Source organism: Entelurus aequoreus, linkage group LG04, assembly GCF_033978785.1.
Source record: "Entelurus aequoreus isolate RoL-2023_Sb linkage group LG04, RoL_Eaeq_v1.1, whole genome shotgun sequence".
Lineage (NCBI taxonomy): Eukaryota > Metazoa > Chordata > Actinopteri > Syngnathiformes > Syngnathidae > Entelurus > Entelurus aequoreus.
The window spans coordinates 30,318,012-30,344,269 of NC_084734.1; the positions used below are offsets into that span (position 1 = coordinate 30,318,012).

Genomic DNA, 26,258 nt, shown 5'->3' on the forward strand with positions numbered 1-26,258 from the left:
TTTATCAAATACATTTCCCCCAAAAATGCGACTTATACTCCAGTGCGACTTATATATGTTTTTTTCCTTCTTTATTATGCATTTTCGGCCGGTGCGACTTATACTCCGGAGCGACTTATACTCCGAAAAATACGGTACTCATGCCTTGAGCACTAATACACCCCCATACCATCACAGATGCTGGCCTTTGAACTTTGCGCGTATAACAGTGCGGATTGTTATTTTCTTCTTTGGTCCAGAGGACACGACGTCCACAGTTTCCAAAAACATTTTGAAATGTGGATTCGTCAGACCACAGAACACTTTTCTGGGTGTTGTTGATAAATGGCTTTGGCTTTGCACAGTAGAGCTTTAACTTGCACTTACAGATGTAGCGACAAACTGTAGTTACTGACAGTGGTTTTCTGAAGTGTTCCTGAGCCGAAGTGGTGATATCATTTACACACTGATGTCAGTTTTTGATGCAGTACTGCCTGGTGGATCGAAGGTCACGGGCATGGTTGGATGGTGAAATCCCTAAATTCCTTGCAATAGCTTGTTGAGAAATGTTGTTCTTAAACTGTTGGACAATTTGCTCACACATTTGTTGACAAAGTGGTGACCCTCGCCCCATCCTTATTTGTGAATGACTGAGCATCTCATGGAAGTTGCTTTTATACCCAATCATGGCACCCACCTGTTCCCAATTAGCCTGTTCACCTGTGGGATTTTCCAAATAAGTGTTTGATGAGCATTCCTCAACTTTCTCAGTCTTTTTGGCCACCTGTGCCAGCTTTTTTGAAACATGTTGCAGGCATCAAATTCCAAATAAGCTAATATTTGCAAAACATAACAAAGTTTACCAGTTCCAATGTTGAGTATCTTGTCTTTGCAGTCTATTCAATTGAATATGGGTTTAAAGGGTTTGCAAGTCATTGTATTCTGTTTTTATTTACGATTTACACAACGTGCCAACTTCACTGGTTTTGGGTTTTGTATGAATAAATACAACTGAGAAAAAGTCATGTTATAATAAAGACAAGTGGAAAAAGAAGTTAGCCAATGCAACAACAACAAAGTACAAAAAGCTTAACTTTGTGACTCACAAAATACACTGGATTTCTACTACTGTGAGTTTGTGTTGTATACTATTGACTTTATATCTAAAAAAAAACACCAATAAAGGTGAACGAAAAAGCAAAACACATGTAGAATTTATCATAGCAAAATAGGGACATTGACTTTTTTTCTGGATGTGAGTTTTTTTTTAGATTCAAAGATGAGACAGAAGTGTCACCGTTATCGTATACGCTGCAGGCTGTGTGCAGAAGAAAACTTGCAGTCTGGTAGCGCAGCATGCTGTCTGCTCAGATGAGAGAGCAAGACGAGACGGTGTGTGTTTGCGACTCTCAGGAGCCCCCATAGAAATCCTTCATTCAGCTGCCGTTGTGAGCAATGTTAGTGGAGCAAGAGCATTTCCTCCCATCCCAACCTGCTTCAACGGTGCCCTTCAACGCCACCCAACTGCACCCCTCTGTGACGTCACACGTTCTCGTGCCCTCCAATTGGCTGGCCAGTGGAGGGACGTTTGGTCGCCACAAGCTTACAGTGGGAAATTAAGAGGGAGGGGCTGAGGTGTGAGAGAGTGTGCATGATAAAAAGAGAGAGAGGGGCACTAAGCAAGAAAGATTGATGCAGAAGCAAGACGGCACTGCGCTGCACTCTCTCACACATACACTTTTTTCACTCCTGAGCTGCTTAGCAGGCAGGAAATACTGCAGGACCGGACAATATTGTGGCAAAGAATCTTAAGAGGAACAGCCTTAAAGCAACAGTCACTTAGAGGTAGCAGCAAGGGCAAAGTAGTCTCTCTCTCTCTCTCTCTCTCTCTCTCTCTTTTTCCCTCTCCTCTTTTTTTATTTTGGTGGATGTCCTACCGACGCCCCCATGAGAGCAAGCAGGAACAGAAGCGCATTCTGGGGTACAACATGGCAAGACGAGTGGGGGGCGACGCCTCTCCAAACAAGAACGCATCATTCAACCTTGTGCCCGGCTTTTACCACTACCTGCGTGGTGAGTGTGCAGCCAGTGTGTGTGTGTGTGCGAGTGAGTTTGAGTGTGAAAAAAGACAGCAGCGAGCCTGCAGTGTGCGGCAGGCAAGGTTGTGGGACTTCAGTGTGGCATTGCAGTGGACAGTTGAGTCCAGAAGTATTTGGACAATGGATGTAGTTACTGAGCAGTGTTTATGGTTTCATGCATGTCTTAAGTTGCATATTTGTTCAGCTGCGGAGAGTCTGTGTTCACATATATTTAAGGGGGAGGGTGCAGCAGAAGCTCCATCTGTAAGGACTTATAGATGGCAGGGTGGCAGGTTTGAGACCCACTGCAGACTCAAACAAATATGCTAATTGGGATCAGTTTATGGAGAAATGCCTGTCACTGTCACTCCCAAACGGCAGGTGTGTAAGAGGCTACACATATGTCTAGGAATTGTGCAGAAATTGATTATTTATAAACTACAACACATCTATTTAAGAAATATTCTGTTTAGAATCTGTCAATATTGTTGAGTTTCTTTACATTTGAGATGGTGTTCGCCCTTGAGTACCCAGAAATCATTTAAATCATATTACAGGATGCTTATTATACAAAACCCAAAACCAGGGAAGTTGGCACGTTGTGTAATTCGTAAATAAAAACAGAATACAATGATTTGAAAATCTTTTTTTTTTAACTTATATTCAATTGAATAGACTGCAAAGACAAGATATTTAATGTTCGAACTGTGACACTTTTTGTTTTGCAAATAATCATTAACTTATAATTTAATGGCAGCAACATATTGCAAAAAAGTTGCCACAGGGGTATTTTTACCACTGTGTTGCATGGCCTTTCCTTTTAACAACACTCAGTTAACGTTTGGAAACTGATGAGACCAATGTTTAAAGCTTTTCAGGTGGAATTCTTTCCCATTCTTGCTTGATGTACAGCTTAAGTTGTTCCACAGTCCAAGGTCTCCGTTGTGGTATTTTAGGCTTCATATTGCGCCACACATTTTCAACGGGAGACAGGTCTGGACTACAGGCAGGCCAGTCTAGTACCCGCACTCTTTTACTATTAAGCCACACTGTTGTAACAAGTGGCTTGGCGTTGTCTTGCTGAAATAAGCATGGTAGTCCATGATGACGTCGCTTTGATGGCAACATATGTTGCTCCAAAACCTGTATGTACCTTTCAGCATTAATGGCAGAGGCGGGACCAAGTCATTGCTTTGCAAGTCAAAAGTAGGTCTCAAGTCTTTGCCCTCAAGTCTCGAGTCAAGTCCCGAGTCAAGACAGGCAAGTCCCGAGTCAAGTCCAAAGTCAAGACTGGAAAGTCTCAAGTCAAGTCCCAAGTCCTGCATTTTGAATTTCGAGTCCTTTCTAGTCCTTTTAACCACAGACTAATATATTTACACAGATTGTGTATGCTTTTAAAACGCTGTATTTATTTATTAAAACAAGTGCATTTGAAATTGTAGGGGAAAAAAAGTGCTGACATTGCACTTCATAATAGCACTATTATCCAGTAATTTTAAACATTTAACTCATTCTTTTACAGAATAAACACATTTGAAAAAACAAGTGCAACTGTACTTATTTGCACAAAAGTGTTAACATTGTATTTCCATGGCATATTGCATTGTAACTAGTTCCACAGCAGTTTCTATCCTGTTCTTACCTTATCTCATTGATCTCATCTCGTACTGTCTGTGTGTTTATGTGTGCGTACATATGAAAAACATAACAAACATGAACAAAACAATGAACAGAGTTGTACTTTTTAGATGTCAGGGCCCTATGCAATATGTACACATATTGTTAATATAGTATACATTTTAACTGACCTTTATTTGACTATGTTTGTGTTTTTGTAGGTGGCTAAAATATGCAGTGCTGCTGACCGCCGTCTAACGTTACGTTACTGTGTGTGATACATTGACTAACGTAACGTTTAGTGTAGGTACCTCATGCAACCCTGCTTAAAAAAATCACTTGGCAAAAAGTATGAATAAGGTAGCGAACTGCAGTGGACGCAACAGATTGCCGTGTTTGCAATGACGTTATAACCATAGACATCTTATAAGTAGAAGCAGCATTGGTTGCTCTGACGCGAGCAATTTGGCCGCCATCTTGAAGTAGTGACAGTTGACAGGTAGAAAATAAAGATGGTGTTCAGCGTTTTCCTACTCAAATGAGCGGACTGTTGAAAATAGGAATCGGGGGATTACTTTTCACAAGTAAGATTTAACATTAATGTACTATTGGTTGTATTTTATGAAAATAATATTACCACAGAGTTGAGAAGGAGCAAAGATCTTCAATATTTGTATGTGAAAATCACAAAGAAATCTTCTGGGGGAGGATGACTGCCCTACAGGGGTTTGGTTTACAAACTTTCAGCCCCACCTAAAACAAAATTCACCAGCCGCCACTGATTATGATGCATTCTCATTTTAGGCAAAATATAAGACAATACTTTCTTAACAGTATAATTGTAACCAGGAATAAGTCTTCAAGTAACAATATTCAAATACTAACATTGTTGGGTAAGACAGAATTTGGTTTTATTCTGAATCCAGTGAAACAGATTGGTGGTTTTAGCTGATAAATACTTTCAGGTGTTTATATATGTTTATGTTGAAGTATTTGGCAGACGCTTTTATCCAAAGCGACATACATTAAAAAAAAATATATATATATATATATATATATATATATATATATATATATATATATATATATATATATATATATATATATATATATATATATATATATATATATATATATATATAATGTATTCATTTCATACATTGTTTATGTAGGATATACGCATGTATACATAACCTAATCATATTGTTTCAATTTAAAAATAGCTGTCCGTTTTTTTCCCCTTTCTCTGGGATTATATTCCCAGTTTTGATCTCGGACGTCTGGTCACTTATAGCGTATAAGAATATTATATTACTGTTAAGCAAACTATGAATAATAAAACACGCCAAAACATGTTTCCTTTATCATAGCTACACGTATGACAAAAAAGCGTGTGAAAATCAGTGGTATTCAGTGAGGTAAGATGAATTAAATGCGCTGACAGTTCATTGCTCCTGCCAAATGAATTGCGCTGAGTGGAGCGGATCACCACTCCAAGATGGCGGCCCCGCGTCTCGTCTGCGCCTGTAGGCAGTAGCGCTCGATGCTGCGTACCCTTATAAGATGTCTAAGGTTATAACGTTAGCAGTGAGTTTACAGCCTCACTGATTTAACTACACAGCAAATAAAAGTTACGTTACTTAGCCATTAAACGTTATCTTACATTCAAAACTTATCCTTTGTGCAACTTCAAATGTCGAACGAAGTTGGAAGTTGTTGCGTCTCCGTCTGTAATATTCGAACTGCGTGATTTGCATACGGCAATTCGTTTTTTGTTGACCAAGTCGTAGTTTTAATACCCGAACGAAATTAACTTTGGCATAATTGTTTCTCACTGCCGCATTGTTTGACAACTCTTGTTCGGTGGTTGTCCTGCAATTTGATTGGATGAATGCTGTGTGATGAAAACAACGTAGATCTAATTTGATTGGCTGTTGTACTGAGAGCACACTAGCTGACAGGAACAACACGCTGATAGACACAGACGAAGAAAATGAAAAATACGGAGCGGCGCGCTCCCAAATAACTTTTTAATCTTTGGGTTTTGGGGAAAGTAGCAAGTCATGTCAAGTCAAAAGGCTCAAGTCCAAGTGAAGTCACAAGTCATTGATGTTAAAGTCTAAGTCGAGTTGCAAGTCTCTTTACATTTTGTCAAGTCGAGTCCAAAGTCATCAAATTCATGACTCGAGTCTGACTCGAGTCCAAGTCATGTGACTCGAGTCCACACCTCTGATTAATGGTGCCTTCACAGATGTGTAAGTTACCCATGCCTTGGGCACTAATACACCCCCATACCATCACAGATGCTGGCCTTTGAACTTTGCGCCTATAACAGTCCGGATGATTATTTTCTTCTTTGGTCCGGAGGACACGACGTCCACAGTTTCCAAAAACATTTTGAAATGTGGATTCGTCAGACCACAGAACACTTTTCCACTTTGCATCAGTTCATCTTAGATGAACTCGGGCCCAGCGAAGCGTTTCTGGGTGTTGTTGATAAATGGCTTTGGCTTTGCATAGTAGAGTTTTACCTTGCACTTACAGATGTAGCGACAAACTGTAGTTACTGACAGTGATTGTCTGAAGTGTTCCTGAGTCCATGTGGTGATATCCTTTACACAATGATGTCGCTTTTTGATGCAGTACCGCCTGAGGGATCGAAGGTCCGCAATATCATCGCTTACGTGCAGTGATTTCTCCAGATTCTCTAAACCTTTGGATTATTTATTACAGACCGTAGATGGTGAAATCCCTAAATTCCTTGCAATAGCTCATTGAGAAATGTTGTTCTTAAAATGTTGGACAATTTGCTCACACATTTGTTCACAAAGTGGTGACCCTCGTCCCATCCTTGTTTGTGAATGACAGAGCATTTCATGGAAGCTGCTTTTATACCCAATCATGGCACCCACCTGTCCCCAATTAGCCTGTTCGCCTGTGGGATGTTTGATGGGCATTCCTCAACTTTCTCAGTCTTTTTTGCCACTTGTGCCAGATTTTTTGAAACATGTTGCAGGCATCAAATTCCAAATGAGCTAATATTGCAAGTTTTCCAGTTCAAACATTAAGTATCTTGTCTTTGCAGTCTATTCAATTAAATATAAGTTGAAAAGGATTTGCAAATCATTGTATTATGTTTTTATTTACGTTTTACACAACGTGCCAACTTCACTGGTTTTGGGTTCTGTAAAATGCTGAAGATTTTTTTGCCATAGGAAGTATAATGGTAAAATAAATAGTCTGTTCCATGGTCAACGTGTGTCCATCCTAAAACCTCCATTAACTGCATGGGTATTTTAAGTGACATTATAACATACACTTCTTTTTTAAACACCAAACGAATTTTTTATTTGGAATATGTGTCACAAAAGTGTGTGTGACAATCATTGGTACTTTAATCTTAATCTTTAATCTTAAAAAGCCACTAAAACCTTCTTAGAAAGCAAAATTAAGGTGTCATGTCATGCATGATAATATTTGGAAATCTAAAGTTTTGTGCAAATTTAGAGGTCCCCCCCCCCAAAAAAAAAAAAATCCTGTTAGAATTCCCAGTTGTATTTGGACATAGCTACTGGAGTTTCTATACATTTACTTCCGCGTTACCACAGCAACCACAGCTGCCAGGACAACAAAGCAGACCTTAATGATATTTCATTAAGATAAGGGACTGGCGGCTGTTGATGAGACTAATGATACAGGCTAATGCTGCCCGAGAAAGTAATCAAGTGTGGTAAAATGCCGCTTCCAGGCTTGCTTGCTGAGGTTGCCTTTTCTTTTTTTAAACCTCCCCTTTTGTGATATTGAATGGTTGCCAGCTCAAAGTCACATCGTCCCAGAGAGTCCCTGCACCACACACAGGCACCTATCTTCTCCATCAAATGTGTTCCGTCTTTAGATTGGATGGTTGAGCAAAATCATTCCCTTACAATATTACCGGTCATCAATATTTGATCATCGCTGCAACCATTTAAAAGATGAATTCATCCAAGAGAGACCTGCTCACTGACTCGTTTGACTATCTGCATTATGAATGAACAGCCCACTCGCTCTATCTCTCTCTTACACACAAACACACACACCTGACTGCCCACTGTACTCGGTGACCCGCTAACCAACTTTACTTTAATGAAATTGTCAGCATATTTATTAATAGAAAGAAACTCCCCGAGATAGACGTGCCTAGCTCACTGATGACATCTCAAGGATATTGCAGTGTGCCATAGACAGGATGGCAGGAAAACAAACATTGTCCCACTTGCCAGCAACTAAACATCATTTGCTCCTGAATCAGACTGCAACTTGCAGACTGGCACATTATATTGTGTAGGGGGTAACAGTGTTGGTTGTTATCCCGCCACCACAGGGCGTTTTTCTCAAACTGTAGAATGGAAATTTACGGAATTATGATCAGAGATCACCTACATCACAAGTGTCAAACTCAGATCTGGCCCGCCACGTCATTGTATGTGGCCCGCAAAAACCTGGGAAAAATGTGTGTTAATAAAATACTTCATTTTTTTACTAAATGCAAATAATTATTATTAGGAAAAAATGCATATCTTTTAAACATTATTATCTAATCATGCCAAATATTACATTATTATATAGTGTATTACAAAAATAGGTTAGTAAAGATAAAAATAAACAGTTGAATATTTGCTTGTCACTTTTACGTATGATTTATCCATTAGTTTGTACATGAAAAAAATCTAATAATCAAGTGCATAGGCAATAATTAAGTTTTTCTTTTTTAAATCAGATACATTTGAATTTCGATTAATCACAGGTTATTTACCGCAAGCATAATTGTAATTATTTTTTTAAAAAGTGGACCTCTGAAGGCAGCCCTTACTGCGATGTGGCCCTCAATGAAAACAAGTTTGACACCCCTGCTCTAGGTAATGTTGCAATTTTCAATGCCAACAAAGTAATTGATTCAAAGAAATGCTGCAAACTAAGTAAAGTATGGCTCCACCTTTCCAAAAATGTGCCAACTTGATGCAAATATACATTGCTTTGCTACTGACATGCTACCGATTCGCATTAGCGATTTTACATGGCGATTTCAAGACCTTTAAAATTGTTAATGAAAACTACAACTAAGATACATGTTACAATATAATATATTATTTTAATTATATAGTATTAAAACTGTTTAGGGCGCGACATCATAAACCAGAGCCGTGTACAGTGAGAGTAAGGCCAAGTCAGTTTCAAAGTTGGAAGCAAACATGGCGCCCTGCAGTCACGTGATGGGCTTTTAACCAATCAGAGAGAGTATAGCCAAAGCATCTCCTAAATGATTAATCACAGGTTATTACGCACGTGCATCATTTTAATTCGTAAAAAAGTGGCCCTCTGAAAGCAGCCATTACTGCAATGTTGCCCTCAATTAAAACACCCCTGACCTACAGAGTCTTCTCTAGAATTTTCATGACAACTTGTAAATATTCAGCCCCTCAGTATATAGAGGGAAAGCTGTAATTTAAATTGCTATTAACTTGGTAACTAGGGGTTAAATGTTGTTAGCTTTGATGCTACAGTAACAAAACATTCTCTTTGGGGTTGCTCATATACAGGTATACTCATATAGTGATGCATATCACATATAAGGCAGGCTGAAGATGTGTTTCCTGTTCATGTTACCTGCTCAGTTTGTGTTAAGATTAGTGCTGTGAAATTATACATTTTTGAATTTGCATTAGCCCTGATTATTAACAAATGATTACTTGCTAGCATAATTTAAATTAACTTGAAAAAAGCGCTGATATTTGGACACAAATGTGATTTTATTGTCTGAATGTCAAAGTGGATAAATGTTTTACTTGAATACACAGCTTTTATTTGCTTTATTTGTTTTATCTAAAGTTAGGGTTTATTTTGGAGTTAAATTTGCCAGCAAGCCTTTTCCACTCCTCATCTCTGCACTGACATATGCATTGACCTGATCACTGACCATTACTTTTAAGGTAACCCTCCGTTGTTAGGGTAAAGAAGCAGGTACAGTCAAAATAAATTGCATGATTAATCTTCATATATACATAATTAATGGTATTTTTTTGTGATTGATAACATGAGTTAACTGGTTGAATTTGACAGCCCAAGTTAAGATGCATTAATGTATTTCTCTACTTTTCAATGCAATTAAATACGGGTTGGTTGTCATAATGTGTTATAATGTCTTGATAATTTATTACCTCCGTTTTATAATGACTTAGAAATAAGATATTCACTAATAATGAATTATTTCTCTTGTTTTATCCGAATGTTTTATACTCATTTCAGAGGCCATTAAAACATTTGCAAAGGGTGTTTTTCCCACAAATAAATATTTATTCCAAATTTGAAGCTAAATCCCACAGCAATTCACTTAACAACTAAATATTAACTTGGCCCTGCAATGAGGTGGCGACTTGTCCTTACCCTGCCTTCCGCTCAGCTGGGATAGGCTCCAGCCCCTTGTGACCCAGAGAGGAACAAGTGGTAAAAAAATGGATGAATGGATAAGTACTAGACCTTAGGCTCCGAGGTAACTTCTCATACTGTACTTAAAAGGGACCTTATGTAGATTTTAATTTACATTTAAACGCGTCCTTGTTGTCTTGGTTATATGTATTGGATATGCTTTGGTGTGAATTTTGTGTAAATGTTGTTCCACTGTCAAATCTATAACCTGTTGTTTGAGTCTGTCTACATGTTTGTTTCAGAAGGCGTTCCCAGATTGCAAATAAAACCAGGCCCCACATACTGAAAAAGTATCAGAATTCGTATTTTGAAAATGTACGCTGTTTGAATATATTTCTTAAAGTCGTCACTACTATTTCGGTTTTAAGACATGGTAGAAAATAAACTTCAAAAACATTATCTGGATTCACCCGCTCACAACATTAGGTAACTCCTGCACACTTCGATCAATTCAGAGCTACATTAACAAACACCTGTTCTTCGCAGCATTAATGTTACTTCATGTTGCACGCCAGTGTTATTATGCGCATTCCAAGGTTAGATGAAAATAATACCATATCCTACCTTTTTTGGTGTTTCCTCTCAGAGAAGGCTGAGAGCTTTAATGTCCAGATAATTTTGTCTACCTCGCTGTGACATCACAACATAGCCAGACTGCAAAACCCTGTGGACAGAGGCATCAAAACTGTGTGCAAACTCACACCAAAATACATACTAAGACTAAATTCATCATAGGTTCCCTTTATATGTGCAAATCAATCTTAATAACAAAATAATATAACATGTCCAACAGCTGCTTCCAAATTGAAATGATGCAGACATGCTAACTTTGCCAGTCTGGTTGAAACTAACTCCATTGCAGTTTGCAAATGGACTAGTTCAAGTTGTTACATTCAATTTTTGGCCGTACAATAACAGAGATGGCATACAAAAACTGGGCAAACCTTTGGCCATGATATAATGTCGGTCAAACCAAATCATAGTGTCTCATTGTTAAAGTAATTGCCTAAGTCATTTTTTCTCAAAATGTGTTTTTTTTTTTTTTTCATAAATCATCTCCTCATGACGCCGGCCACTTATGGTAAAATCGCCTTCATCCTCAGTTGATCAGATCATGTGATTTTACCACTTTTAAGATAATGGCCTATGAGAAAAAAAATTACTTGGGCGATTTTTTGAACATGCCTTTGTGACTTAAGCAAGATATGGTAACACTTTATTTTGAAGGTGTAGGTAGGTTGAAGTTTATTTCATACATGTAAACAGTTCCAACTACATAAGAGACATGAGCTTGTCATAAACATGATATGGGATATATCATGAACATTAATGACACTTGGAAGTAACATTAATGTTCATGATCATGTTTATGACTGGCTTGTGTGACACCTTCAAAATCAAGTGTTACCATAGCTTGCTTAAGTAACAAAGGCATGTTCAAATAATTGCTTAGGAAATCATTTATTTCTCTTAAGTTATATATTTTACACACAGTGTTATTACTATGCCAATAGCCATCTTTTGTTACCTTCTTTTTTGAGTGAAATCATCAATAAATGTCATATGTTACACTTTTGGTGAAGTTTTCCTGAAAAACTTTAAAAAATCAGTTGGGTGATTATTTTAACAGAAAGACAATAGGCAAAGTGAAGCATACAAAAACCAAAGGACCACTGTAGCTTTGAAGTCATGTAATAACACAGATTTTGTGGATTATGGCCGGCCATCATTTAAAGGATATTTTTCCCTTTTAAATGTTAAGTTGGTCAAATATTGTGAAGCTTTAAATATTTGACGACACAGATTGTGAGAGAAAGTCATAAAGTATTTGTGAGTCATCGTCCCGCTCTCCAAACAATAGACAATGGTGTTCAAATCCCCTCTTTGTTTATGACTGATGGTGACACTCTGGGCTCTGATTTACAGATGAGCAAGAGGCTGTGCAGAAACGGACGTTCACCAAATGGATCAATTCCCACTTGGCAAAGGTAAGAAGTCGTTTGATGCTTTTCTATTCTTTTCTGTCTTCAATCCACTGAGAAATTTGCTCCATTTCTCATAACACATTGCTGAGCCGGTCATGGGACTCACGTGCTGGCTAAGATGGCGCACACACATGCAGGCACATCAACAGACACGCAAAGTTCTTATTTTGATCCTCCCGGTCTCATTTAGCTGCAAGCAAAGATTTACGCTCACTCTAATTACCACTTTCACATTACAGCAATTAACACAGTCCATGTTTTTGTTACTGCAAGCTAACATTAGACATTTAAAGTCTTGGTAACCTTTCCTCTCTTATATGGAACTATTTACATTGTTCTGCATACTATCTTAATACGTACAGACAAACTATAACTCACACTGTGCACCTAAAGCAGCTGCGATGAAGGGAGCTTTATTATTGGCGTGTAATTGTTTTATTACACAGCATTAGCTTGCACAATTTAACCCATTATCACTTGGGTAGCGGGTCAGGGATGTGCAGACAGGGTAAATATGTCACAGTGCGACGCAATTAAATATTCTTTCAATCTGCGCTTTTTCATATTTGACATTAGACAGCTGTGGAGACCTTGAACCATGCATAAAATTCATTTTAAAAGGCACCCCATAGAGTGTAAACCTTGACATCATATAGGATATCACGGTTCCGGATTCTGCCAGCGTAAAATTATCGTCACAGCAAAATATGTATAAGCGTCTTGAATCTTTAATAACACCAAAAGTAAACACATGGTTTATTTATTACAGGGCATATTTGGGCGCACTAGAGTAGAGCTATGGTTTGTGATGGTTGTATAGAAATGATTACAGCAGCACGGTAGGCACATTGTGGCAAATACAGCAAGAAATATATATAAAATGCCTCTAATAAATAGATATAATTACAAAGGGATTTAAGTCACCTCATCATGGCTAGCCATGCCCCTTTTGACGCAAACACAGGTGTCTCTTTTCCAATAATCCTATAGTGTCTCACCCATCTTCAAGTTCTACTGCACTTTCGGGTCCTTTGAACTGGGCATGCCATGGGAGTCCATCCCACTTCTGACACCATTTGTCACAGAAAGATGATTGGATCTCATCAAATTGTGCAGGTGTATTTTGTCTGGCTTTACAGTTCCATCCCTCCCTGGTTGATTATATTTTGATTCTCTCCTTCCGTCAGTCTCACTTCAACCTTTTCACCTGATACCTAGCGTTGCCTTGGCGATAGTGATTGGCCCACATTTGTCTTCAAAAACGTCTACAAGCTCTTTGTGACGAGCTAGCAAGAGAAGGTTGATAAGGCCGTCGTAATAAAGAAATGATTTTCCAAAGAAAGCCTGTGAGGTGGGTAAGACAGAGGAGCTTGAACAGTTGGTTTAGCAGTCGGCTCTCCGAGGGATAGATCCCGCCCTTGGCTATGCAGATGATTAGGACACTCCAGTTATCACAGGTCTTTAATTCAGCGCCTAAAGCTGTGTGATTAATCGTTAGGTGAGTTGAGACGTGGCGTTGGCGGTGGGTGTTTTTCTTTTCAGTCACTCCCCTTCCCCCTCACTTTTTTTTTACTATTTCACAGGTATAACAAAAGGAATGTTCTTAGAGAAAGGCTGTGTGAGAACCAGTAATTCACAAAGATGATTAATGATTCTTTTTGCTGGGTGGTAGCTCACAAGATTAAGTCACCAGTTAATACACTCATGAGCCATAGGTCACAATATTAGGTACTAGCTAAACTATGAAGATGTCTGGAGGGATACACTGTGGTTGTGTATAGCCATGCAATTTATATTTTACTAATATGTTGATTATTTTGGTTGCAGTAAAAATATTGCACTTAATGCTTTCGGTCCGACCCCTTGCATGGCTCTGGAGTGGCAAATGAGTGTAAGACTGGGACTGCAAATCAAATGAGTGCGGCCCCAAGTTTGCATTATGACAAATCCTCTCTGAGAAGGTTAAAGCTTAATTACAGAGTGGCCGTGTGAACCGGAGAGGTCTCGTCGTCACTGAGGCGTTTTTCAAGGCAAACAGATTTAGTTTACCCAGCGATTACATAGTCAAGTGAAACCTTTTATGATGTTTAATTAGCCTCACAAACATAATGTATGCATAAACTAAAACAATGCATTCAGGGCTCCATTTCTGTACCTCAATAAGCAACATTAATTACTGGACCCCAAGGCTTGTACCTTTTTCCACGACCAGAAAGGCAAATGTGTTCTCAAGCTGTACAAGTCAAGTGTTAAGCAAACATAGAGGGTACCACCAAACACTGACAACCCACTGTGCCCCCTCAAAGGTACAATCATGCACTTTTCTTCTCAGAGATGCTCCCAACACTTTGATATGCATTGGCGGAGGTTTCATATCCCCTTGTGTAAGAAAGATTATGCAAAAAACTACCTTGTCCAAGAACCCATTAACACTGGCCTTGGCAGAGGTGTGCACCACCGCAGGGTGCGGCTCAGATTCAAGCCCAAATGATAATAATGAAGCATAAATTCAGCATGGTAAATGACACTTTTTGTCAGGATCTGCAGTTATCTTATGGGCAATGGGAACATAAAAAAAAAAAATGTTTTAGATGGCAAATGACAAATGCAAAAATATATACAAATTATGTGCATTTGTGTTGATATTATGCATTTTGGGGAGAAAACAGCATTTCCAGGATTGCAGGCTTTTTTTGTTTAAAAGAGATTGTTTGCCATGGTTACGCGGCCACCGAAAGGCTGCTAACTTTCGAACGTGCTACATGCTTTATATCCAATGATAAACCACAAATGATAACATGCTAGCCAGAGATGTTCTTATATTTTTTGCGTTCCAAAAGTGTCGTAGACTAGCTTGAACTGTATTGCCAGTCTTTCGTTCATGTAAACAAACGTACAATACTTCAAAAGGTTTTTTACAAATTTCTGATGATGGATCTTGTTGGATGGAACAAAGAGTACAATAGTTCTGCATGCTGTACATGACTTTTCAAACCCAGAAATGTATTGCAGTAAATTACAATACAATACTCATACTAAAATTTTACTTTGCATTTAGAATAATGATGTTTTGCTAGCACATGTTTTTATTCTGATGTATTTAATTCTAACTTTTTCATTATTGTCATTAATTGATTGCTGGGGGAAATACATGGTTGTACTACTTACTTATAGTGAGGAAAGTGGGGAAACCAATTATGGTTTCTTGCCTTGTAGTGGGAGATTTAAATGCTCTTGAGTTTTTTCTTTGTTTCTGTCTCGTTGGCGCCTTACTGTTGATCTTGAGTGAAGAGTGCCGGGGGAATCAAACAGGAGCCCAGTGAAGACGTACGTCCCCGAGCTCCTCCGCTCACAATCAATTATGGCCCAGACTCTCATGTGTAATTAGCTCATTAAGGCCCAGTGATTTATCTTTTTGTGTTACGCTCATGTGGCTCGGCCAAGGAAATGAATATTACTTTCTTATGTTTGCAATTATCCACAAATATCCTCCTTAGCCCCTAGATTATCAAATACAAAAAAAGGTAAATTTGACTTCAATTAGCCTGCGGGTTGATTTAACTCTTTCATACTTCCATGCTGTATTTTTTTAAAGAGGACTGTCTGGATATTTTAACATCTAAAACCATGAAATGACGTTATAGGAGAAGCATGTGCTGTTTGGGTTAATTGAATTTTAGCCAGATGTTAGCTTTCGGGTCTCTTCCCTCGCTCTCTGTCCTCCATCATTGGTCTCGCTGCCACTCTTTCGACTCAATTATACCCCTCTTGCACATCCACACACACACACCTCTTTGCCTCGCTATAATCTCCCTCTTAATGGCCCGCTAGTTTGAACTCCCCTCCCCTTCCAGCATGTGACTGTACTTTAGAAGAAATCCTTGATGTGGCGAGAAACAGAGATAGTCTGGAAAGTCTGCAAGGTTAGCAAGGGAGTCAATGAGAGGGATACAGTGTAATATCATCAGCATATTTGGGGGATTTGGAGACCCCACTCATAGCCTACTTAGCTTCTGACTGACTCCACTTATCACACATACTCGACACATTAAACCACTCCTTTGGGTACATTTGGAGGAGGATTTCCTGTTGAAATGTATTGGAGTATGTAATGTATTGGTGGAGATTTTAATGTCTCACACTACTTAAACAGCTTTTGTAAACGCCTGTAGGGCTGAGATATTTGCATTTCTTGAAAACGCAATATACACTCTTTAAGCAACTAGTTTATCTATACAATACTTTTTATTTTACATTATTGCAATTATTGCATTATTGGCATTATTGCATTGAAACTCGTTAACAGAAAATCTAAAATGGCACTGCTGAAACAGGGAAAGAAGTTGAATGGTACAAATGTTTACGTGAATGAGCGCCTCACAAAACGTAATGCTGAAATCGCCAAGAAAGCATGCGACTTGAGAAAGCAAGAAAAAATTCAGGGAAGTTGGAGCACAAACTGTAAAATCTACATCAAGCTGAATGGAGGTCCAGAAGCAACAGTACTTGTTGTCTATGACATCAAGGTTCTGGAGAAATATTTAAGTTGACACTGCTTTGACAATGACAATGATAATGGAGCATGACGGAAAACCAACACATAAATTCAACACCAACACTAGAGAACACTAAACAAGAAGATTTAGATTCAGGAGCGCATTCACCTACACTTCTAGAAATTATTGAAACAACATCAAAGATTGTTGAACAAGAAAATATGGAACTGAAAAACTTCTGCAACAAAGACCATACAAACCAGGATTTGGACAATGATATAGATCCACATACAATTTTTCTCTCCCACATCAGTAATAATTATTTTTAACAATACAGAGGAACAATATAATAGCAACATTAAATGTGATAACACATTGTCAAATATACATTTTAACAGCAGATGTTTGTATGCAAATTACAACAACATGAAGCACTTTTTGGAACAATTGAACAAACCCTTCAAAGTGATTGCTGTCACCTAAACATGGATTGACAAACAAAAGGAATAGATTTTAATCTGGAAAGATATGAACTAAATTACATCAACAGAACCAACAAAAACGGAGGAGTAGTAGCTGTGTTCGTGATGAAGAACCTGAACTACCAAGTGGTAAAAATCATGTCATTTGCTATCGATAATATCTTACAATACATAACCATTGAAATATGTAATGAAAAACATAAAAACATATTCATCAGTTGTAGATATAGATCACCTGAGTCAAGTATTGAAACATTTGAAGACTGGATCAAAGCTAATTTTATGGACACTGGTCAAAAAATAATTTTCTCATGTGGTGACTTCAATATTGACCTATTGAACCCTAACAAGCAAAAGTCCACTGGCGACTTAGCATCAGTTTGTATCCTAAAATCACAAAGCCAAGCAGAATCACAGGACACTGTGCCACGCTTATTGATAACATTTTTAGCATTGATTTTAATAATAACTCTACAAGTGGTCTACTTATAACCAACATTAGTGATCAACTGCCAGTTTTCACAATATGTGATGGAAACTACAAGAAGAAAAACATGAACGCTAAAAAAATTTTTTAATACTTTGCACAGAGAAGAGTATATGGTTGATTTAAAAAATTATATAGAAAAGCAAAATTGGGACGAAGTGTACAATGAAAATAATGTTGATGAAGCATATGGTAAATTTGTAGACACATTCATAATTTTTTATGACAAACATTGTCCATGGAAACAACTCTGTAGAAATCAAATAAAGAACAATCAACCATGGATGACACAATGATTAAAACATGCTAAATAAGAAGAATATATTATATAGAACCTTTATAACACAAAGAACTTTTAAGGCAGAAAATAAGTACAAAACATATATAAATAAGCTAACTAGCATACTACGAACGTGTAGAAAAGAATATTACAGTCAATTATTAGACAGGAACAAAAACAGCAACATGGGGCATCCTCAATAGCATTATTAAAAATGGCACTAAGAGGGATTAATCCCAATACTTCTCAGACAGAAATGTAAATAACGACAACATGAAGAAGGTAGTTGAAAGCTTCAATAATTACTTTGGAAATATTGGACCAAAATTGGAAGAAAGGATTCCAGACAGTTTCAACTGACGACTTCAATGACATCATAGATATAAATCCCAACTCAGTGTTCCTCCCGAAAATGACACGAGAGGAAATAGTTAAAATCATGAAAAAATGCAAATACAAGACTTCAATTGATTTTAATGTAATCGATATGGAAACGATAAAAAAGGTTATTGAAGAGATCTCAGGACCACTAACGTATATCAATAACCTATCATTTCAAACAGGAAAATTCCCAAACAAAATGAAAATAGCTAAAGTTGTACCGATATACTGTATAAGACTGGAGACAAACACCAATTTACAAACTATAGACCTGTTTCTCTACTTCCACCATTTTCTAAAGTCATTGAAAACCTATTCAATAACAGATTAAACAATTTCATAAACAAATATATAATACTTGTTGAGAACTAATATGGATACAGAGCTAATATTTCAACATCGATGGCTTTAATCGAAATAACAAAATTACCAATGCAATAGATGGTAAACAGTGTGCAGTGTTTATGGATCTAACAAAAGCATTTAACACAATGAATCACAATATTTTGATTAAATAATTAGAACGGTATGGCATCAGAGGCCTGGTCTTAAACTGGATAGAAAGCTACTTAACCAATAGGAAGCAATACGTGAAGCTAGGTGAAGACACGTCTACAATGCTAAATATAGCCTGTGGCGTACCACAGGGATCTATACTGGGACCAAAATTGTTCAATCCTTATATAAATTACATTGGTAAAGTTACAAAATATATAAAGTTAGTATTTTTCGCGGATGATACAACAGGGTTGTGTTCAGGAGAAAACACACAGAACTAATACAAGTAATAACAGAGGAAATAAAAAATTATAGAGATGGTTTGACAAAAACAGACTATCCTTAAACATCAGTAAAACTAAAATAATGCTATTCCGTAACCGAAGAAGAGAAAGTCAAACACAAATACAAATAGACGGAATGAAAAAGTAAATTAAATCAAATTGGTGTAATAATTGATGATCAAATGAACTGGAAATCTCATACAAAAATATACAACATAAGGTGGCAAGAAATACATCAATATTGAATAAAGCTAAATATGTACTGGACCAAAAATCACTTTATATTCTTTACTGCTCACTCGTGTTACCATATCTGAGTTATTGTATAGAAATATGGGGAAATAAGTACAAAAGTACGCTTCAGTCACAAAACGTGTTACTAAAAAGATCAGTTAGAATAATACATAATGTTGCATATAGAAAAACATACAAACTCTTTATTGAATCAAAAATACTGAAATTCCACAATATAGTGAATTTGCAAACAGCAAAATTATGCAAAAAGCAAACTATAACCTACTACCCAACAATGTATAACAATTCTTCTTAACAAAAGAGGAGAAATATAATCTTAGACAAAAATGGAATTTAAAACATTTGTATGCAACACTTAAAACCTTTAGCATATCAGTATTTTGAATTTAATTATGGAATGGTTTAAGTAAATAATTTAAACAGTGTACTAATATGATGCAATTTAAGAAACTGTTCGAACTCAAAAGTGTGTACAAAGAAGAAGAACCATGATAAACATTCTGAACTTATTAATAATCTTATTTATCTCACCATATGAAATACATACTTACTTCACTATCCATCCATCCATTTTCTACCGCTTGTCCCTTTCGGGGGGGTGCTGGAGCCTATCTCAGCTGCATTCGGGCGGAAGGCAGACAGACAACAGTCACATTCACATTCACACACTAGGGCCAATTCAGTGTTGCCAATCAACCTATCCCCAGGTGCATGTCTTTGGAGGTGGGAGGAAGCCGGAGTACCTGGAGGGAACCCACGCAGTCACGGGGAGAACATGCAAACTCCACACAGAATGATCCCGATCCCGGGATTGAACTCAGGACCTTCATATTGTGAGGCACATGCACTAACCCCTGGGCCACCGTGCTGCCCACTTACTTCACTAATTATTTTTTATTTTATTTGTAATGTTATTATTTATGGTGTATATTGTGAATACATTCGAGAACAAGAAATGAACAAAAGTGTTAGCAATTGCTATGAAATCGAAAATGGGTAGGAATAATTAGGGTCTGCTTCTTCCTACTCATTTTCGAACATGTTGAAAAGAGAAACTGGAAATTGTGATGCATGTTCGAAATAAAGTCAAACCAACCAACCAACCAACCAACCAAAATATAGTTCATGTAAATCTTTGTGTGAATTACATTTAGGGATGATATTTACTGAAACATGAGCTTTTTAGGTACAATATATGGACAAGAGTAGTGGGTCCTTGCTGGAAAAGAAAATAGAAGAATATCTGTAAAGGTGTGATCGCGTAGCAGCTGCTTTAACAGCTTCTGGTCTTTTGAAAAGAGGTTTGACTGTTTAATGTTTCTGTGGAAAAACTCATCCCTAAGTCGTTTGATGGGCTTGAGGTCAGGGCTCTCAAGTTCTTACACAGTTTAAAGGGTAACTGCACTCTTTGAAATGTTACCTATCGTTATGAAAGAAAAGACGATGGATGTATTTTTATTAATGCATTCTAACTCGTATATAAAAGTCAGCTTTCAATGGAGCCAATGGGAGGTCCTCTATCCCGCTCATAAAATCCAAATAAAAAAACATCCAAAAACCGCCAACAGTACTCTATTTACATTTTGCGACCTTAATATTAACCAAGTATTAGTGATGTTGTTAATATAAGCGCTAACGCAGACAAACTATTTATTGAAGGGCTGTGATCACTAGCTGCTATGTTGACATCATCGGCTGCTGAGCTGCTTTCTCACATTGGAGTTGTGGAAGTTTATTCTACATCATAAATAATGTCTCTCACCTGGATAGGATGAGGACTTAATCTGAAAAGTAATTCGACAAGTTGGTACACTTTGACAGCCAATTTAGAACCGAAAATGGCGAGAAAGACACGAAAAGACACTTGATTCCGCCCCTCTTTCTTCGCGAAGACTATGAATCATTCTTCAGATGAACAGGATTATAACAAGATTATATCAGTCGGCATCCTAGTGAGAGCAGACATTGTACAGTAAGTGATGTTTTATTATGCTTGTTGGCTCTCATGAAGTCTGCAGTCAGTAGTAATCAATGATGTTGAAGAAAAAGCGAACATTTTTTTTAAATGAAAGCCGCATGTGCTTAAAATGAGCAAAATACGTTAATTTTACATCTTATTATATATGTACCTGTTATTACAGTACATAAATACTTACAGAGCGACTCCCATAGGCTCCATTGTAAGCAGACTTTTGATCACATTTATTTAGAATGCATTAAAAAAAGAAAAATATACTGTATGTGGTACTTATCTTTCATAATAATTGTTATTCGTGGTGAAGTTGGTAGAGTGGCCGTGCCAGCAATCGGAGGGTTGCTGGTTACTGGGGTTCAATCCCCACCTTCTACCATCCAAATCACGTCCGTTGTGTCCTTGGGCAAGACACTTCACCCTTGCTCCTGATGGTTGCTGGTTAGCGCCTTGCATGGCAGCTCCCGCCATCAGTGTGTGAATGTGTGTGTGAATGGGTGAATGTGGAAATACTGTCAAAGCGCTTTGAGTACCTTGAAGGTAGAAAAGCGCTATACAAGTATAACCCATTTATCATTTATTTATCATTTATTGATAGGCAACATTTAAAAAAAAGTGGAGTTCCCTTCAAAGTAGGGATGTTCCGATCAGGGTTTTATGAAGCTGATTAATCTACTTGGTAATTTTCTGTTAATAGCTGCTTAACATGTTTAACCTTGTACAAGTACTTGATAATGATACTGAAGATGCTAATAAATGCAGTTTATTTGCCCTAATGGAGGGGAATATTATTAGTTCAGGGGAGCGACTACACACTGTGTATGGAGACACATAATTAGCTGCTAGTTGTTTGTCAGCAGGGGGACTAAAAATAAGCTAAGCTACATAGCTTTACTACACTTTTCAGTAGCTTGGCGGTAGTTTAGCTACTTTTTTCACAAGTAGCTTTTCCTGTAGCTTAGGTACTTCTAGAGCCATGTAGCTAGGTAGAATACATCGAAGCCACAAGCTACTAAGAGAGAAAATGGACTGCGAATCCAGGCCCAAAAAATATGGAGAAAATACAATGACCTAGATGAATGAGAACATCCATACATACGGAGAAAATCCATGATGACATGGCAAAAAGTTTAGTTTGAAACATTACGGACTGGGCAATCAGAGGATCATCGAAACCAGGAAGCAAATCATAACACTCATGTGACATGACGACGGGGGAGTCAAAGACAGAGGAACACTTCAAGCTGACCATTCAAAAAAAAAAAAAAAAACATACTTGAAAATAGCAGAGGTATTCTCTCCCACAGATTCGATTTTTCCTTTAGTGATGAAGATGACGTCCAGGAAACTCACAATAATGCGTGTGGAAAAGGAGCCTATGACTTTTGTACAATACAGCCTTTGCCTAGGTCATTTTGCCCATATTTGGATTGTGAATGTATTTGCTTATATTTCTTTGTCCTAACAGAGTGTCCCACCTCTGGTCGTGAGTGATCTGTTTGAGGATATCAAGGATGGTGTCAAGCTGCTTGCCCTGCTAGAAGTCCTCTCTGGACAAAAACTGGTGAGGCACATTCAGTACTCCCAATTGCATTTTATTTTCAGAATGTACAGTAGTTTATGAGATATTTTCAGTTCATCTTTCGTAGCTAATGAAGCACATGTAAACATCAAACATGCACACTTTCTGCATGGAAATGTGCATCTATCCACTCTTATTGGGATGTTTTAATTAATAGAAGTAGGCAGATTCACAAGGGCAGATAAGCAGACTCACACAAACATGCAAGACAAATAGCTTCTGGTACTTGCTCATGTCAATATTGCCTCAGGTCTAAGTGATCTGTGTTCTATTGATCAGCCTGTTTATGTGCGCAGCAGTGATAAACATTTCACTCACATTTCACTATGTTCCCCCCAACACTTTCCCCCTATGTTGTATTTATTCCCTCTATGTTGTTGTCTCAATCTTTCCTGCAGCAACGTGAGCAGGGCAAGAAGCTAAAGAGGATCCACTGGCTTGCAAACATTGGTACTGCTCTCAACTTCCTTGAGGGAAGGAAGGTAGGAGATCATGGTTTTCTTTTATGTTTTTTTTTGTGGTCTCCCTTTTTTACTGCTGCGCTTGGGGCAAACAGAAAATAATCTTGACCCCTAACCTCTTTTTCTACTCACTTCGTATCTGCTGACACCATGAACACGCCATCAGTCGATATAACCTCAGACTTTGTGTTCATGCTGCTCACTTTCCATTGGCATTATTTTGACTTGTTTGGCAGCATAAATCTGTATTGAGTATCTCACCATGCTGTTTTTGTTCATTCAAAACACAAATCTCCGAGCATTTATACAGCGTTACGTGAAGTAATTATGAAATTCCCTTTCTATGAGATAAATTATTTCAAGGCTCTAACCCGCCTCTCTTTTGCCGCCTCGTCCTTGGTTATCTAAATAAAACCAAGAAGTATGAGCTGGCTTCTGCAGGAACATTGATTTCCCCTCTTCCTCAAGTGTGACAGGGTTAAACCATAAATCCTACACCACTAATCTGCAGAATGGAGATGAGACGTCAGCAGGCTGTGTACGTGTGTGTCGGCCGTGTAAATCAAAGTTTCAAATTAAATGTAAATACACTCTGCGTGTAAATCAGATTTATGTCTAGACTGTATTTATGCTTAGCACCAGAGGCTTAAATGTTTCAAACGTTTGTTTGGTGAGCGTGCATTTATATCATAAAAGCCATGAATGTGTATGATGACCAACATATACATAATCGTATAATTAACCATATTGAAAAGCTCAAAAGCAAATAAATGAACAATCTGCCACAAACATTTATTATGATGAATACAATTGTTTGGTAATCTAATTCATGATTAATGGTATTAATGATTAATTATTAATATTGTGATATGCATTTAAAACATATTGATTTAATGATTTAAAAAACTAAACACTTGAAATTAAGTACAAAATATTAGGGATGCACAATATTTCTTTTGTATCCTATACCGATAACTTCCTGTTTCTCAAGACCGTGGGTCTGATCTACTAAAGGTTTGCGTGTACTAATACACGTTCATACTTGATATCATAGACAAAGTTCATCTACTTAACTTGTACGCAGAGGATTGCGTCTCTTAAGTGAGCAGAATAAGGAGCGCAATCCGTTTAGCATGTCTGTCTTCATGAAACTGCAGAATGTATGCTGATCTTAACAACTCCCACAATGCTGGGAGGAGGAGATGCAAATATAATCATTCAGCATGCACAGTGTGATTTATCAAGGCTGATCACTGCTCTGCTGGCGCTATTTTGCGTCGCACATCTGAAATGTATTTGTAAACTGACAGTTACGCACACGGCTGTGAGAAAATAGGGGCTCGTGCTGCAAAGACAGACGATGGAAAGATAATACAACATATTTGGACTGGCATAAATAAAAACATATTATACATATCATGCCTTCAGCAATATTATTTTATAATTTTATATCTGCTAGATGACTTAAGGAGCTGATTAAAAGGAATTAAATTGGTGCGTTTTGGTGGCTGCTGGCGTTTTTTTATGATGTTCTCTTTTTTCATTTAGAAAATAGAATATAATATCTAATATAATATAATATATAATATACTATTACTCCAATATAAAAGGATGCCTTTTAATAAGCATTTTCTTGCGTTTGGTCATCCCGTCAGCACGCTAAAAATAGTTTCTGTTGTCTATAGATTGCAATTCTATATTGCAGGAAAGGTGTGTTCAACAACATCGCACACAGGTTGGGGAGCACAATAACATGAATGTGGAGTGTGCATTTATATCATAAAAGCACTTAATGCCAGTAGTACATGCAAAGACCTGATTTAAATAGGGCGGTCTGCACCACTTTTTAATTGTACACGCAGTCTTAGTAAATCCCATGCAATGATGCAACACGGCCACTGATAGTACACACAATTTTATAGTTTGCGCACGTCGTTTAGCGTGTTGTATTTAAATCTTAGTAAATCAGGCCCATTATGTGCTAACCCAATTTAGTTATTTTTTTGTTGGCTAAAAATAACTACATTTGGCATTACCTGTTGGTCATGGCCAGCAATGGTGCAAATCCCATTGCATTATTTGTACAGTTTCCTATCAAAACCATGTGGGAATATGTTGATGTGTATGTTAAACTACACAGCTGCCCAAATAACCTGCTGTATTTTCCAACTTTAAGTCATGTTTTTCTTATCACCATCCACACACTGACCCCCCTCTCTGACTCCTTGTGCCACCCCATGTATTTATTACACTGCTGTGCTGCTGTTTGAGGATACAGGATGCTTATCTATATAGATCACTACATACACCATACCTCCAGCTGTGTAATCCATGTGGTGTGAGTAGTAGTGATAGATTTATGTTTACACGCCTCATGATAGCGCCATCATGTCTGCCATCCCAGGCTCAATGAGGTGTCCATCTTCAGTCAAATACATACTGAGTGTAATCTTTTTCTTACTTTTACCCCTCTAGTCTGCCTACAGGGGATCACCGGTCAGTAATTACAGTATAGTTACACTACTGTTTGCACTTTATTGACATTCATAATGTACACCAGTGTATGTGTTCATTCAGATCAAGCTAGTGAACATCAACTCCACAGATATTGTTGATGGTCGACCGTCAATTGTTTTGGGCCTGGTGTGGACAATCATCCTATATTTCCAGGTAATAATCCAGTACGTACAGGGTTTTTTTTTTAGACATATGGAACCTGCATCATTTTGTAGCCAGCAAAAATGCCAATGAAGCTAAGCAAACAGTCACTTAAGCTTGAGGAAATCAATTCTTACACTGCTTCAACACTGGAACAGTTGCCACCTCAGGCGTTGCAGACGTGCACACATCGACAAGAGTTATAAATAAATAATGATAAATGGGTTATACTTGTATAGCGCTTTTCTACCTTCAAGGTACTCAAAGCGCTTTGACAGTATTTCCACATTCACCCATT

At 37.7% G+C, this 26,258-nt stretch overlaps 1 protein-coding gene across 1 annotated transcript in view; it reads left to right on the forward strand.

The window, feature by feature from the left end:
• The first annotated feature begins 1,907 nt into the window (after window positions 1-1,907).
• syne1a (spectrin repeat containing, nuclear envelope 1a) overlaps window positions 1,908-26,258 on the forward strand; it is a 178,765-nt gene continuing 154,414 nt past the window's right edge. Inside the window, exons 1-6 of the mRNA XM_062044566.1 lie at window positions 1,908-2,052; window positions 12,066-12,127; window positions 22,728-22,823; window positions 23,240-23,323; window positions 25,778-25,798; window positions 25,880-25,972. Of these exons, the coding sequence (XP_061900550.1) occupies window positions 1,908-2,052; window positions 12,066-12,127; window positions 22,728-22,823; window positions 23,240-23,323; window positions 25,778-25,798; window positions 25,880-25,972 (501 nt within the window). The remainder of the gene's footprint in view (window positions 2,053-12,065; window positions 12,128-22,727; window positions 22,824-23,239; window positions 23,324-25,777; window positions 25,799-25,879; window positions 25,973-26,258) is intronic.